The following is a 16698-nucleotide window of genomic DNA, read 5'->3' on the forward strand; positions in this document are numbered from 1 at the left end:
CTTGTGCAGACCATTATAATCAGTGTTTGTTTAAAGGATACTCAGAAGGTAGACAGAAACTAGACCTGAAAACCTTCAGGATCTAAGACAGCACTGGAGATGGGGGACTCCCTTCATTTTTTCCTCTCATGGTCTCCCCCACACTTCTTTGGGTCTGTACCACTCTCTTCTTGAGCTCAAAGACCCATCCTTCTCCTTAGCTTCACATCCAAATCACAAAAGGAGGCTCTCAAGAATATTCAGTTAATTAAATCACCCCACAAACATCCTTAATCAGCAGCCTCCAGTATAGCAAGAAGAGTTGGTCAATTCCTTACAGACTGAGTGGGCAAGTGCAGAAGAGACAGTGGACATGACTGTCACCCTAATTAATGCTTCTACTTGTGATATGTTTGGAGAGGAGGGTGTGACTTCTATCTTCGGTCCCAAATCAATTGAATTAAGTACCATTCTTCATTTTACCATAGCTAGCACTCTAACCTTAATCAAGTCACTTCTATTCTCTATGCCTTAGTTTCCTTATCATTCAGGTGGAGATAAAAGTAACAGCACTTTAGAATTTAGCATTCTTCAGAATTATTAGCCACATTTAGTTAACATGAGAGTTCATTTCTATGCCACTTCTGGTTAACTAAGAATAACAATTACCTTATATGGTTAATTACAGTTTGCAAATCAAATTCACATCCATTTGATTTTGATCCTCACAAGAGCTCTTTAAGGTAGGTAAGACAGATATCCTTACCTACAATTTTCTGAAACCCAGAGGTGGAGTCAAGTTCACAAACCTTGTTAACTGACCAAGCCAGGATTGGAATTCTCATCTTCAAAACTCAAGTCCAATACATTCTCCTCTTGTTTGGTCTCAAGGTTTTGGTTGCTTGGTCTCAAAAAGCTATAGTAAAAAAAAAAAGCTATAGTATACCTTTTTTTATCAGCTATTGGCAGATCTGCTGAAGGTATCAAAACTATTGTCTTAATGCTCTATTATGTCTTCTTTTTTCATGACTCTCCTGTTTTGTATATTTCTAATTTTTTATAGAAGTCACTGTTTGGCTTTTTAATGACAAAGGATTTAGTTGCAGATGTTCCAAAGCTTCCCTTGGCATTGACGCTTGTTTCCTGAATTGTAGGAAGACACTCCATCACAGTCACTACTCTCACCTCAGCTGGGAACATCGGGGAGGATGGCATCCTAAGTTGCACTTTTGAACCTGACATCAAACTTGCTGATATCGTGATACAGTGGCTGAAGGAAGGTGTCATGGGCTTGGTCCATGAGTTCAAAGAAGGCAAAGATGTCCTGTCAAACCAGGATAAAATGTTCAGAGGCCGGACAGCAGTGTTTTCTGATCAAGTAATAGTTGGTAATGCCTCTCTGAGGCTGAAAAATGTACAACTCACGGATGCTGGCACCTATAAATGTTACATCATCACTTCTAAGGGCAAGGGGAATGCTAACCTCGAATATAAAACTGGAGGTAAGTTACCTTTGCACAGTGGGAAGGAAGGGGCCAGGAGATATTTGAGACTAGAAAGTGTGAATAGCTCATGAGTGACTAATATTCAAACAAAGACCATCTGAATTCTGTTAGCAGCCATCCTTGCTGTCTAAGACCCACACCAACTCCAGAAGTAACCCACTATAATATTAAGTCTTAAAATCTTTTGTTCAGGACTCTAGCCTCTTCTGAATTTTCTCATATATCCCCTGAAATATTTTTCCAAAATACTTTTTCTCCCTCAGTAGCTCTCTGTTCTTTCTCTTTTACGGTAGCCTTCAGTTTTGCTAGTGAGAGAAGACTATATATAATCCAGTCTGAGACTTTTCTGTTCTAAGTAGGCTCTAGCCCAAGTCTGAAATCAGTACCTCCAGGGACTCACAGCAGTGGAAACCATTATAGGAGAAGTTCAAAGGTAACTGACCAAAACAATATTATCCTATAAACTCACTAATCCTTCTCCCATGAAATCCATACTTCCTTACCAACTAAATTTAACATTTTCTGAATTTATGTACAAGGGACTCAGATACTGTAAGAGTAAAAAGATGATTAAGAAAACAAAGATAATTGTCCTTCCTTCTAGAGCCAGAGCTCATAGTTTATAGAGTTTATAGAGTTGAGGGTCACGGCAGAGATAAGAAATATGTGTAAAATCTATAATAATTGGTGAAGTGAAGTGAAGTGGCTTAGTCATGTCTGACTCTTTGCAACCTTGTGGACTGTAGCCTACCAGACTCCTCCATCCATGGGATTTTCCAGGCAAGAGTACTGGAGTGGGTTGCCATTGCCTTCTCCAGGGGATCTTCCCGACCCAGGGATCGAACCCGGGTCTCCCACACTGTAGACAGATACTTTACCATCTGAGCCACCAGGGAAGTCCTACAGTGCTTTTTGTTTAGTTGCTCAGTTGTGTCCAACTCTTTGTGACCCCATGAACTGTAGCCCGCCAGGCTCCTCTGTCCACAGGATTCTCCAGGCAAGAATACTGGAGTGGGTTGCCATTTCCTCCTCCAGGAGATCTTCCCAACCTAGGAGTCAAACCTCAGTCTCCTGCATTGGCAGGGAGATTCTTTACCACTGAGCCACAAGTGTATTAAGTGCTTGAAGAGAAAATATAGAGAGATTTGGGGATCCAGAGATCATATCCAAATGCATAGGGAGTAAAGGGATGGGAAGGCCCCCATGGCAAGAATTTGACATTTAATAGGAGCCTTGAAAGATAGAAAGTATTCTGAGACTTCCCAGCCTAAGTTAGTCTGCACAGGTCTTTCTGGGAACTCTCATGACATGTATATGTAATGGTTTGAAGCACAGATCTAGAGACAGACCTGGGCACATAACAGTGGCTTGGGCAAGGTAACCTCACTGAGACTTAGTTTCTCCATGTTAAAATAGGGATTAAGAGAGTCACTGGACACGGGAGCCAACTGAAAGGACTTCCAGTGGCAAAGCTGGAATGCTCTGAGCAACAAAATAAACAACATAGTATTAAATTATAACTAAGTATAAAATAAATACACAAGTCTATTTTTACATGAGTAAGATAAAGCAAATTTTCTTTATAGATGAATTCCAAATAATATTTTTAGATCTCTCCCCTTCTGGGAGGTGGAGCTTAGAACTTCCCTGCTCCCCCAACCACCACACTTAAGGTGTGTTAGTGAAGTCCAATTTCCAAAGAAACCTAGCAAACACAGCCTCAGCCAGGTGATCAAAGTTAACATCCTTATGATTTAGTCTTGCTGATTTCATGCACTCTCTGATGGGACATAATGAGAACGGCACTTTAACTTCTATTGTTTTCCTCTCCAAAATCCATAATCTCAGTCTAATCATGAGGAAATCATCAGACAAATTCCAATAGAAGACATCCTACAAAATATCTAGCTAGTACTCCTGAATAGAATGGTAAAGACTAGAGATCTCTTCAAGAAAATTAGAGATACCAAGGGAACATTTCATGCAAAGATGCGCACAATAAAGGAAAAAATGGCATGGACCTAACAGAAGCAGAAGATATTAAGAAGAGGTGGCAAGAATACACAGAAGAACTATACAAAAAAAATCTTCATGACCCAGATAACCACGATGGTGTGATCACTCACATAAAGCCAGACATCCTGGAATGTGAAGTCAAGTGGGCCTTAGGAAGCATTACCACAAACAAAGCTAGTGGAGGTGATGGAATCCCAATTGAGCTATTTCAAATCCTAAAAGATGATGCTGTTAAAGTGCTGCACTCAATATGTCAGCAAATTTGGAAAACTCAGCAGTGGCCATAGGATTGAAAAAGGTCAGTTTTCATTCCAATCCCAAATAAAGGCACTGCCAAAGAATGTTCAAACTACCACACAATTGCACTCATCTCACATGCTAGCAAAGTAACACTCAAAATCCTCCAAACAAGGCTTCAACAGTACGTGAACCGTGAACTTCCAGATGTTCAAGCTGGATTTAGAAAAGGCAGAGGAACCAGAGATCATATTGCCAACATCTGTTGGATCATTGAGAAAGCAAGAGAGTTCCAGAAAAACATCTACTTCTGCTTTATGACGACACCAAAGCCTTTGACTGTGTGGACCACAACAAACGAAAATTCTTCAAGGGATGGGAATACCACACCACCTGACCTGCCTCGTGAGCAATCTGTCTGCAGGTTAAGAAACAACATTTAGAACTGGACATGGAACAACAGACTGGTTCCAAATAGGAAAAGGGTTACGTCAAGGCTGTATATTGTCACCCTGCTTATTTAACTTATATGCAGAGAACATCATGAGAAATGCTGGGCTGGATAAAGTACAAGCTGGAATCAAGATTGCCAGGAGAAATATCAATAACCTCAGACATGCAGATGATACCATGCTAATGGCAGAAAGTGAAGAGGAACTAAAGAACCTCTTGAGGAAGATGAAAGAAGAGAGTGAAAAAATTGGCTTAAAACTCAACATTCAAAAAATGAAGATCATGGCATCCGGTCCCACCACTTCATGTCAAATAGATGCGGAAACAATGGAAACAGTGACAGACTTTATTTTGGGAGGCTCCAAAATCACTGCAGATGGTGACTGCACTCATGAAATTAAAAGACTCTTGCTCCTTGGAAGAAAAGCTATGACCAACATAGACAGCATATTAAAAAGGAAAGACATTACTTTGCCAACAAAGGTCCATCTAGTCAAACTATGGTTTTTCCAGTAGTCATGTATGGATGTGAGAGTTGGACCATAAAGAAGGTGAATGCCGAAGAATTGATGCTTTCGAACTGTGGTGTTGAAGAAGACGCTTGAGAGTCACTTGGACTGCAAGGAGATCCAACCAGTCCATCCTAAAGGAATTCAGTCCTGAATATTCATTGGAGGGACTGATGCTGAAGCTGAAAGTCCAATATTTTGGCTACCTGATGCGAAGAACTGACTCATTTGAAAAGACCCTGATGACAGTAAAGATTGAAGGTGGGAGGAGAAGGGGACGACAGAGGATGAGATGGTTGGATGGCATCACCGACTGAATGGACAAGAGTTTGAGTAAGCACCAGGAGTTGGTGATGAACAGGTAAGTTTGTCAGGCCACAGTCCATGGGGTCACAAAGAGCTGGACACGACAGAGCGAGTGAACTGAACTGAGTACTCCTCAAAACTCTCCAGGTCATGAAAAACATGGAAAGATTGAGAACATGTCACAGACCAGAGGAATCTAAAAAGACATGACAAATAAGGGCAATGTGACATTCTGATTGGGATCCTGGAATAGGAAATGGATATTATTGGAAAAACTGATAAAATCCAAATGAAGTCTGGAATTAATAGTAATATATACACAATATTAATAGTCTCTCAGTTTTGACAAATGTGTCATGGTTATGTTAGCGGAATATTAGCAGAAACTGGGTAAGGAGTATACAAGAACCCTCTGTACTAACTTTGCAACTTTTCTATAAATCTAAAGTTATTCCATGTACTTCCCTGGCAGTCTAGTGGTTTAGACTCCATGCTTTCGATGCAGGGGGCACGTGTTCGATCCCTGGTTGGGGAGTTAAGATTCCACATGCTGCCGTGCATGACCAAAAGATAAATAAAATCATTCCAGACTTAAAAATTTATTTTTTAAAGTGGTCACAATAATAGATACACCTGAGACTGTTTTGACAAAGAAATGAAATAATGTCTAGAATTTGGTCCGTAGCCCAGAGCACACCCTCAATAAATGGTGGTTCATTGTCATGTACACTCAGGTTCCCACATCATCTCCCAGGAGCTCATTCCTAACCTGTTCCAAGTATGTGAGTCTGGTCTCCCCTGCTGTGCTGCAGGCTCTTTAAGGGTATAGCAAAGCTGTCTTTCTACTTCTCACTCAACACTAGCACAGTCCTGGGCAAAGGAAGATGTTGAATATATTAACAATGTGTATCCTGCCTTTTTGGCATAATAAACATTTACTGGCCGAAGTCCACAACTTAACATTTTTTACAAGTGTCTCTCTGCCTAGATAGATGAGGAAGTTAGTTTTAATTTCAAAATGTACTTGCCAGCCCAGGGAGCATTATCTTAGAGGAAAACAAATGCCTGTCTTTATTCATGGATACCAGGGCAATCTCTACCCAAGCAAACTTTAGATCTCCACAATGACAGGTCCTGTGTATGGAATTTCTGTGGGTGATAGGTGAATGCTCTTTCTTTCTTCCTTCTCCCTCCCCACCCTAACTTTACCCTCCAGGCAGAAAAATACATAAAATTCAGGAGGCTTCACAGGGTGCCTGGGAAAATAAACACCCAACTTCCCTAGCTAATAAAATTTTTTGTATGATCACTGGAACTCCTCTTACACGGAGAAGTTTATTTGTGTAACAATTACATCTAGAACATAGGTCCTTGGAGTTTGTGATATTGGCCAGAATGTTGTGATATATAGCAATACTCTGAGCAAATCACTTTTTGCATCTATGATACAATGAGCCATACACAGCCCACTGGGAATACTGAGTCACCTCAGTGTCTTTGTTGTAAGACCTAGCACCTCAAAGACTGCACTGTCTTATCGTCCAACCTTGACATCTGTCCTTTTGACCTGCAGCCTTCAGCATCCCAGAGGTGAACGTGGACTATAACGCCAGCTCGGAGAGCTTACGATGTGAGGCTCCCCGATGGTTTCCCCAGCCCACAGTGGTCTGGGCATCCCAAGTTGACCAGGGAGCCAATTTCTCAGATGTCTCCAACACTAGCTTTGAGCTGAACTCTGAGAATGTGACCATGAAGGTTGTGTCCGTACTCTACAACGTCACAATCAACAACACTTACTCCTGTATGATTGAAAACGACATTGCCAAAGCCACAGGGGATATCAAAGTGACAGGTGGGCTCCTTCACACTTGTGGTATGAATGTATTGCTGTTATAATCAAGTATAATTAAAATTTAATTTCTTTAACAGATAAATTATGTACCAGGGCACAGAAAGTTTCACTGAGACCTCAATCACAATTCCAGTTGAGACTGCATTATGTAAGAACAAAACTAATACAAAACTATTTATGGCCTACAGGGCAAAGCTGACAATTAATTTTCATTTGTATGCCTTTTTACTGCCTGGAGAGCAGTGTTTAGGATTCTGAGGCCCTGTCTAACTCAGAAGGATTTCTTTGGTAAAGCAGTATCTAATAAAAAAAATCATCTACATGAGAAAAAGAGAGTTCTTCCACTATCCTGTGGAACAAATTGATGACTGTACCAATTAGAACACTTTTAGTTGCCTATAACACAAGACAAAACCAACTCAGGCCTAAGCTAAAAGAGTATTAGGATATCTCATGAAACCAAGGTCAGGAAGTACAGTATGACTTTAGGAGCAGCTGGAACTAAGAACTTAAATTCCATTGGTATTCTTTGTCTCTCATTTCTAGTTTATTCTCTAGTAAATTCTAATTTACCTTTTTGTGTTAGTCAACAGGGAAAAATATGATTGCCAAGAGCTCTTACCTGTAAAAGTCTCTTTCTCTCAAGAGAGTAACCAGACTGAAGGTCAGTCCCTCAGTCTGACTCGACATTCCCAGAAAGGCTCAACTTCAGTCAGCTACCTGTACTTAGACCAATGAGATAGTACCTGGATGAAAGGCCTTCCCAGAAGAGAAGGGAGAATGAAGTGTTAGGCACTTAAAACAATGAGTGTTAACAAGAGTATCTCAGTTTAGATCTCAATTAAAAGCTCCAAACTATATAACGAATGCTTCTAATAGAAATGGCAATAACTGAACAAGCCACAGAAATTGAGCACAGCTTTTATTCAGTGAGCAGGTTCTTTTTCAGCTCATGCTTATTGGATACATTAGAACAAGTGCTCCATATACCAGTACTAGGACTATATACAACTTTTAGAAGTGTGACATAGCTCAAAAATCAACATAAACTAACATAACTCCTTTTTACCATGCACAGGGTAAGTTTTTAAACAACTGAATGAGCCTGTGGGGTTTATATCCTGTGTTCTCTTATTGCTAACTGGGGTCATTCATTCAACAAGTGTCTATTGAGTGCCAAACACATGAAAAGCAATTTGTAAGTCCTATGAAATACTACGATGAATAGCACAGTTGTCATAAGAGAAGTTAATCAGGGTGGATGTGGCATCTAGGGGAAAGAGTTATTAAGAGTACAGTGGCTCAATAGATGAGAAAGAGTTCAAGCTGGGTTTTGAAGGGAAAAAATGACTTTAATAGACTAGAAAGGCACGAAGTCAGGAGCCTATATCAGTGGCCCGGGGAGAAATTACAAGGATCTTAACTGGGGCAGTGACAATGGGAAGGAAGGGGGGAAGAATCAAAAGTTAATGAAGAAAACAATCTACAAGCCTTGGTGACACAAATGTGCAGGACAAGAGAAGGAATAACTTGAGAGGGGTCTGATATTTCTACCCAGATTGCTTAGGAGGTTTAGTAATGCTACCAACAACAACAATAATGAAAATGTAGGAAAAGCAACGTGTTTGGGAGGAAATTAAAGATTTTAGAGGTGCTGTGTTGAAAGTGTCCACTGCGTACAAAGGCAGAGATGTCCAGTGCTTAGCACAGGACCCGGCTCATGACAAGTCTGGGGGAGGCTGCTTCATCCCTATGCCACAGACTTCTTCCATGGGAAGAGACCTCTTCCACCAGTGTAACCCTTCTAGTCTCTCTCTTCTCCCCTCTTTCACTCTTTCCCAGAGGAGGAGGAATTAACTCACCCCATCAGTGAGTTTATCAGGGGACGCATAAGTAGCTCAACACCAGAGCGGAATAGAATAACACAAGGAATTATGTTCCTTTCTCTCTAGCTAACCAGAAATTAGCTCCTCTGAGTCATCAGTTTTCAGGGGCAGGATTTGCCCTTGTGGGAGAAAGCAGGCCCCGGTCTTAAGATGCCTGCAGCCCACGTCTCTGCAGACAAAGCCTAATTCTTTATTATCAGCTTTATCAAGAATAAAGGTGATTTTAGTCTTCCAGTTGCCTCACTTTTTTCGTCTTACTCTTTAACTGGTTCAGAGCTCAGTGGGGGAGAGGGTGTTTATTAGACTCCTTTGAATTCAAACAACAGGCACTCAAAAATATTTGCTGAATATTACATTTTTAAACTGACATACTCTAGTAACTATAAATACAGATGTGGAATTTAGGACAGAACTGGGGCTAAGGAGGTGGATTTAGAAATGATCAACTTAATGGAAGTAATGTTTATCAGGCTTGAGTGGGGTTACTGTTGTTTTTGTAGCTAATGCCTATTGAGTGCTTACTATGGGGCCAGCGTCTGTTCTAAGTGTTTATACGTATTAATTCATTAATCCTCATAAGAACCCTAAGAAGTTGATTATTATTTTAGCCCTATCTTATAGATGAAGAAACTGAAGCACATATAGATTAACTTGCCTAAACTTGCCTGAAGTCACACAGCTATTAAGTGTCAGAGTTGAAACGGACTAAATGACATTGGACTATCTAGGGAGAAAACAGAGTAAAGAGTAATTTAATTCTTCACTTTTGCCTTTCTCTACTTCAAAATGAGAACAATATTTTCTCATTACTTGGTGGTGCTGTGATGAAAGCAAATGACACAGAACCTGTAAAGGTCACCGTCTAGAGGGAAAAAAAATGTGTCTGAAAGCAAGGACTGGCGGTGGCTGTTGGTTTAGCCTATTTTTTATTTGGTAACCAATAGCAATCTGTTTATTGGCATCGTTTTTCATTCGGCTGAGTGCTCACTGGACTGGAAGAGAGAATGGAACATCTCTCAAGAAAGGGAAAGCTCTGCTTTTAAGCTAATTACAGAAAGGTGGAGAATGGGTTACAAAATTCCCCCCAAACTAGGGCACAAGTTATATTAGGAACAACGTGTTCTGCTTTGGGGGTACTTTTCTTTGTTAACCAGCCAGATGCAGAAGACATCACCTTTTCCTCTATGATCCTGAACATTTTTCTCTTCCTTTACAGACTCTGAGATTAAGAGGCGAAGTCACCTACAGCTGCTGAACTCAAAGGCTTCCCTGTGTGTCTCTGCTTATTCTGCCATCGACTGGGTACTCTTGCCGCTCTGCTTTTATCTGATGCTAAAATAACAGACCTTGGTCACACAGAAACATGCAAAGTCATTCGTATGACAGGTGAGATGAATCACAAATGGTGTTGGGGATCCTCTATGTATGTTTGTACTTGTGTCCCTATCAAGAATCAAGCAGCCCCCAGCCTCAGAGAGAAACATTAATAATGTCAGGGCAGCAGGCACTATTTCCACTGCTATTGTAAAAGGTAAGCATTTGTTAACAACGAGTATAGACCTCATTGACAGACTCACAGGAAAAGCAACTCTATGCAATTCAAATATTTGTATAAATTCAAACACCTTTTCATTCATTGAGTCATCCTTGAAGGAAAACATCTTACTGGAGAGAAAGAGATATTTGGCCCTGATTACTCTGAATTCCACAAAGGAACATGGGCATAATCACATAAGTAGCTTCTCCCCACCCAGCAATGCCCACCCCCCAACAAAGCCTCTGTCTACTAGAGACTTGACAAAGCGCTCACCAACTAGCCTTCCAGCTGAGACTTCTCGCTGTCCCTTCAATCCTTTGGCTCTAATTATTGGTAGGACACTTCCTCCTAAATATTCTGCATGCAGAATTTGCATACACCACTGAGTTACAAAGTCACAGTCAACACTACTGCATTACTCAGTGACCGCCACCATGCACCAGGCTCACAACCTTAGAGCTGTTTCTGTCCCCCATCTGTCCTCAGGTCAATTTGATCCCAAGCTGTACAGTCCTTGCCCATGTCTTTCAGACTACCCTAATCCAGCTTCATCATTTTATGCCCCAGCTAGTTCTAGAATCTTGTACTTACCTTCCTCTCTTTCAGGTGATAGGAAACATGGTGCCAGAATAAAAAAATTCAGATGCTATTTTCACCATAGCATTCCTTTACTCTGCAACCTAAAGTGACTCTCGGGGCGCTGTCACATCAAAGTTAAAGTCTTCACCTCTGCAGTCACAGTTCTCTAAGTTTTTCTTCCTAAGGTTCCTCCTTCTCTCGGCTATCCGCTACTGCCCTCTGTCCTTGCTCCCTGTCTCTCCCTTCTTGGAAATCTCTATGCTATGGTAAATTCAGGTCCACATTTCCTTCACCCATTTCCTAATGGTCCTTTTATTTCACATCCCCTTGGTGAGCCTGTATAATTTGTAATACCTTACACTCTCTAAGGCACATATATTCTTTGCCTAGATAAGTCCTCAAGGGCAGGCAAAAATCTGTTAGCTGCTTTGCTTTTTTGAGTATGGTAAAAAAAAAAACCACTTATATTTATTTTTAAAACATAATGATTGAATTAAAAATATAATGTATACATGGATAAGGTAGTACATGGATATTATAAAAATTGCAAAGATTACAAAAATTGCAAATAATTAAATTAGAGGAAACCCTTTCTTTTGGGGCTGCTGTGGGGATCAGGTCAGATCATGTTTCCTGAGTTAAGCTTGTTTTGCTATAAACAACATGCTTTTGTTGTATAGATTTTTGTTTGAACAGATTTTTGGATTGTGTTTTCATTTTCATTTATCTCCAGGCATTTTTTTTAATTTTCTCTTTGATTTCTTTATTGACTCATTGGTTGTTTAGTAGCATGCTCTTTGGGCTCCACATGGGGGGTTTTTGGTGGTTTTTTTTTTTTTTTTTGGTAGTCATTTTTCCTTATAGTTGACTTTTAGTTTCATAGCATTGTGATTGGAAAAGATGTTTTTATATGATTTCAATTTTTAAAAATTTACCAAGGCTTGCTTTGATGCACAGCAGCATGTGCTTTCCCCTGGAGAATGTTCTACGTGTGCTTGAAAAGAATATGTATTCTGATGCTTTCAAATTAAATGTTAGATAAATATATATAAAATCAGTAAGGAAACACTAACCTTAAATGACACATTAGACCAATTGGAGACTTTATACTGTCTGGATGACCTGTCCATTAATGTAAGTGAGATTTTAAAGTCCCCTACTATTATTGAGTTACTGTTGATCTCTCCCTTTCCATCCATTAATATTTGCTTTATATATTTAAGTGCTCCTATGGTGGGTGCATATATATTCGCAATTGTTTTATCTTCATCTTGGATTGATTCCTTGATCATTATATAGTGTCCTTGGTTCTTTAACAGTCTTTATTTTAAAGTTTATCCATCTGATATAGGTTTTGCTATCCTAGTTTTCTTTTGATTCCAACTTACATGGAATATCTTTCTCCCCCTCACTTTCAGTCTCTGTGTGTCTTTAGATCTGAAGTGAGTACCTTGTAGGCAACATATATACAGATCTATCCATCCAGCCACTCTATGTCTATTGATTGGAGCATTTAGTCCATTTAAATTTAAAGTAATTATATGTATATTCTTATTATCATTTTTTGTAATTGTTTGGGGGTTCTTTTTGTTAAGGCTTTTTTGCCCCTTTCTCCTTTTGTCCTCTTGTGATTTGAGGACCATCTTTAGTATTATGTTTGGATTCCTTTTACTTTTCTGTGTACCTAGCATAAGTTTTTGGTTTGTGGTTACCATGAGGCTTTTAAATAGCAATAAAATACACACATGATTGTATTAAGTTGTTGATCTCTTAATTTCAAAGTACAACTCTGCATTTGGGCTCTCCTCCCATCTTGATTACTGTTTTTGATATCACATTTCACATCTCATTGTTTTATGTATCCCTTAGCTGCTTACTAAAGATATAGATGATTTTTACTGCTTTTGTCTTTTAGCCTTCCTACTAGCTTTGTGCATGACATGATTTCCTACCATTATGTTTGCCTTTACCTATGAGCTTTTTCCTATCATACTTTTCATGTTTCTAGACTTGCCCTTTTCTTTTTAATTTAGAGAAGTTCCTTTAACATTTCCTGTAAAGCTGGTTTGGTGGTGCTGAACTTTTGCTTGCCTGTGAAGTTGCTGATATTTCCATGGAATCTGAAGGAGAGAGTCTTACTGGCTAGAAGTTTCTCGGTTGTGGGTTTTTCCCTCTTACCACTTTAAACATATTGGGCAATTCCCTTCTGGACTGCAGAGTTTCTGCTGAAAAGTCAGCTGATAGCCTTCTGGGAGTTTGCTAGTATGTTATCTGTTGCTTTCCCCTTGCTGCTTTTAATATTTTTTTCCCTTTAGATTTTGCCATGTTAATGACAATGTGTCTTCATATGTTCCTCTTTGGCTCCTGCTTGGGGCTCTCTGCACTTCCTGGACTTGGATGTCTGTTTCGTTTTCCAGAGTAGAGAAGTTTTCAGCTATTATGTCTTCAAATATGTTTTCAGTCCTTTTCTCTCTCTCTTCTCCTTCTAGGACATGAATACTAGTGCACTTGATGTTGTCACAGAGGTCTCTCAAACTCTCATTTCTTTTCATTTTTTCTTTTTTCTGTTCAGCATCAGTGGTTCCCACTACAGTCTTTCAGTCCACTCATCCATCATTTGCTCTAATGTTGATTCCTTCTGGTGTATTTTTCATTTCAGCTATTCTATTCTCCATCTCTGTTTGGTTGTTCTATATATTTTCTCTTTGTTGAAAACCTTTAACTTCTCACTTTTTGTGTCTCCCTATTTCTTTGATCATCTTTACAGTCACTACCCTGAACTCTTTCCCAGGTAGATTGCCTAGCTCCACTCGGTTGTTCTTCTGAGGTTTTACCTTGTTCCTTTGTCTGGAACATCTTCCTCTGTCACCTCATTTTGCTAAGCTGTTTGTATTTTTATGTACCTGGTAGGTTGGTTACATTTTCCCACCTTGGAGAAGTGCTATTTTGTAGGAGACCTCTTAGGTGTCCCAACAGTACACTCGCCTCTCATCACCCAAACTATATGCTCTTGAGTACTTTATATGAGGGTTGCGTGGGTCCTCCTGTTGTTGCAGGCTGGCTATGTGGGAGGTCTAGTAGGCTTGGTTGGCCCCTGGTCCAATTGGTATCCAGGCCATCCACATGAGTTGAGGCTGCTAGCTAGAGAGGCAGCTGACTACGGAACCTCAGGGGGACCCAGGGCTAGTGTTGGGTCACGGATGGCTGGAGTCAGGGTCCAAAGAACTCTGGTAATGTTGTCTGGTGGGTGACAGCAAGGGTGTCAGTGCCAATCTACCAGTGGGCAAAGCTATGTCCTGGAATCTGGTTGCAGGGCCCAGAGATGGTCTTGGATTGCTGGGGGAGGGGGAAGGGGCACTCCTGATACTGTTGGGACCAGGGTCTGAGTGTCTCAAAGTTTGTGTTGGCCTGCTAGAGGGCAGGGCTGGGGCCCATCTGGGCAGGGTCTGACTTGCTGGTAGGCAGGCTAGGTCTGCAGGCTTTGGGCTTGTGGTTTTTTGCATGTAGTGTCTGCCCCCTTGTGGTTGAAACTGGCCCAGAGGCTAGAACAGGCTTCCTGAAGGGCAGCATCCAGGCCCAGAGGGTTCTAGGGCTGGTACCTGCCCACTGGTGGATGGAGTTAGGTCCTGGGCCCTCTGGTGGGTAAGGCCACATCCGGAGGCAGCTATGGCCTCAGGTAGCCTCAAGGCAGCCGGTATGCTGACCGGCAGAGCTGTCCATCAGGGCAGAGACACAGCTCTGCCCGTCAGTTGCATGGCCAGAGATATCCAAGCACTGGTGACTCTTATAGACTGTTGAGTGGGGCCAGGTCTTGGTGCTAATGAGCTGCGGGCAGAATTTCACACTAGCCTTTGTCAGTGTCCACATGATAGAAGCTCCCCAGAGTGGCTGCCATCAGCAGTTGTATTTCCAGGGTGATGTGCAGTTGCTTCCTACCTTTCTGGGAGACTCTCCAGGATCAGGAGGCAGGTCTGACCCAGGCTCATATCAGATTACTGCTTCTGCCTGGGTTCCAGAGCATGTGAGATTTTCTGTGCACCCTTTAACAGTGAAGTCTTTCTTCCCCAGCTCTTTTGCTCTCCTAAAAGTAAGCCCTGCTGGCCTTCAAAGCCAAGTGTTCTAGAAGTTTACCTTCCTAGTGTAGGACCCCTGGGCTGGGGAGCCTGATGTGGAGCACAGATTTCTCACTCTTTTGGGAGTACCTCTGCAAGGTAATTATCCTCCAGTTTTTGGGTCACGCACCTCGGAGTAGGGGACTTGACTACATCATGAGTCTGCCTCTCCTACCTGTTTCATTGTAGTTCCTTCTTTACGTCTTTAGTTGTAGACCTTTTCTGGTAAACTCCAGTCTTTTTCATTGATGGCTGTTCTGCAAATGGCTGTGATTTGGTGTGCCCATGAAAGAAGATGAGCTCAGGGTCTTTCTACTCCACCATCTTGGCTGGGGATCTCTTGACCTGCTTTTCATTTTCTCTCTTGTTCTCCAAACACTATGGTGCAGTGTACAGAAGAGATTTTTTGTAAGGAAACCTACCAATTTCCATCATTTCCAAACTCTGTGGTTGTCACTGGAGGGAGGTTTCTCTGAGAAAACTATCCTTTGAGGATCTCATTAGAAGGAACCCTTTCTTCTTTCCTTGATTCTCATGACACTGTAAATGAGTTTTTAATATACTACAACTAGATAATCTGACCTATAAAGTATAGCCTATTCATCTTTATCTTGTATTCCCTTAGAGCAGTGATTTGCAATCTTTTTTTTAAATAAAATAAGACATACATGAATATATGTTCACATGCAGTATGCAAAGAGTTATATACTGTCACCTGGTTAGCTATAGCTTCACTTCTTTCTCTCTAGAACTATAGGGGGATAACCTTAAATCATTTTTTAAAAAATAAGTGAAGAGATCATTACTTGAGATACACATTATAACTGATGACACTTTAGGTCACACACATTCCTTGGTTGAGAACTCAGAGAGAAGTCATCTTTCTACTTCCGTCTAGGAGCTTGCCCATAGCTCCTCTCTCAGTTCCTGTTTGCTGTGAGGATGATCCCCTTTCTGAAGGGGAGACTCAAGTCATCTCCTCTCCCCTAGTGACCCCTGACACCATGTGGCCTCAATAGAATATCATCAAAATACAGAAAAACAAATCCATTTCTGAACAAGAAATATACTCATACAGTGGAAGGGAGACTTTCAGTGTTTGATAAGTGTTTGCTGAATGGTTGTAACGATTTCTTATTGCTATTATTTTCAGAATCCCAGGAATCTGCAGAACTATTTCACCACAAGATATGGCCTAGTTTTATATTTCTGGGGGGAAATGAATTCATGTCTATAACTCAGGAGTGAACAAATAAGATCAAGAAGCAAAAAGAAGCCAAAAGCAACCCACAGAAGACTTCAATATGAACAAGATAAATTTATCTTCAAAGACATATATTAAAAGTTGAGAAATAATTCATCTGAACTAGAGAAGTGTATTAATACTATCAAGTAAAATGCATGTGGGACAAGTGTATCCCCATATCTCAGGGACCTCACCATCCCCACCCAAGAAGTGAGATAATGGGACATTGCATCTCTTTTGTCTCTGAATCTTTAGCTATATTGCTATGATGGTGCTCTGAGGAAGTTTCTAGAAAGTTCTGATTGCACTATATCCATGTTTTATAATCCACAAATCAAACTGTAGTGGATTCAGTTGGAAGTTGGTAATGTGCCGCCACTTCATAGTTTAGAGGTGGCTGCATTTTAGCGGGCTTTCCCTGGTGTCTCAGATTGTAAAGAATCCGCCTACAGTGTAGGAGACCAGGTATGATCCTTGGGTC

The 16698-nt window shown here is 40.8% G+C and overlaps 1 protein-coding gene and 1 long non-coding RNA gene across 3 annotated transcripts in view; one reads left to right on the plus strand and one right to left on the minus strand.

Moving 5' to 3' along the window:
* Positions 1 to 16337, plus strand: part of VTCN1 (V-set domain containing T cell activation inhibitor 1) — a 68389-nt gene extending 52052 nt beyond the window's left edge. Inside the window, exons 3-6 of the mRNA XM_020889343.2 lie at positions 1134 to 1481; positions 6579 to 6857; positions 9960 to 10129; positions 16125 to 16337. Coding sequence (XP_020745002.1) covers positions 1134 to 1481; positions 6579 to 6857; positions 9960 to 10084 — 752 coding nt within the window. The 3' untranslated portion in view covers positions 10085 to 10129; positions 16125 to 16337. The remainder of the gene's footprint in view (positions 1 to 1133; positions 1482 to 6578; positions 6858 to 9959; positions 10130 to 16124) is intronic.
* The window catches only part of LOC139035118 (uncharacterized), a 78113-nt gene that overhangs the window by 29864 nt on the left and 31551 nt on the right, over positions 1 to 16698 (minus strand). The window lies entirely within an intron of this gene.

Source organism: Odocoileus virginianus, chromosome 5, assembly GCF_023699985.2.
Source record: "Odocoileus virginianus isolate 20LAN1187 ecotype Illinois chromosome 5, Ovbor_1.2, whole genome shotgun sequence".
Taxonomy (NCBI): domain Eukaryota; kingdom Metazoa; phylum Chordata; class Mammalia; order Artiodactyla; family Cervidae; genus Odocoileus; species Odocoileus virginianus.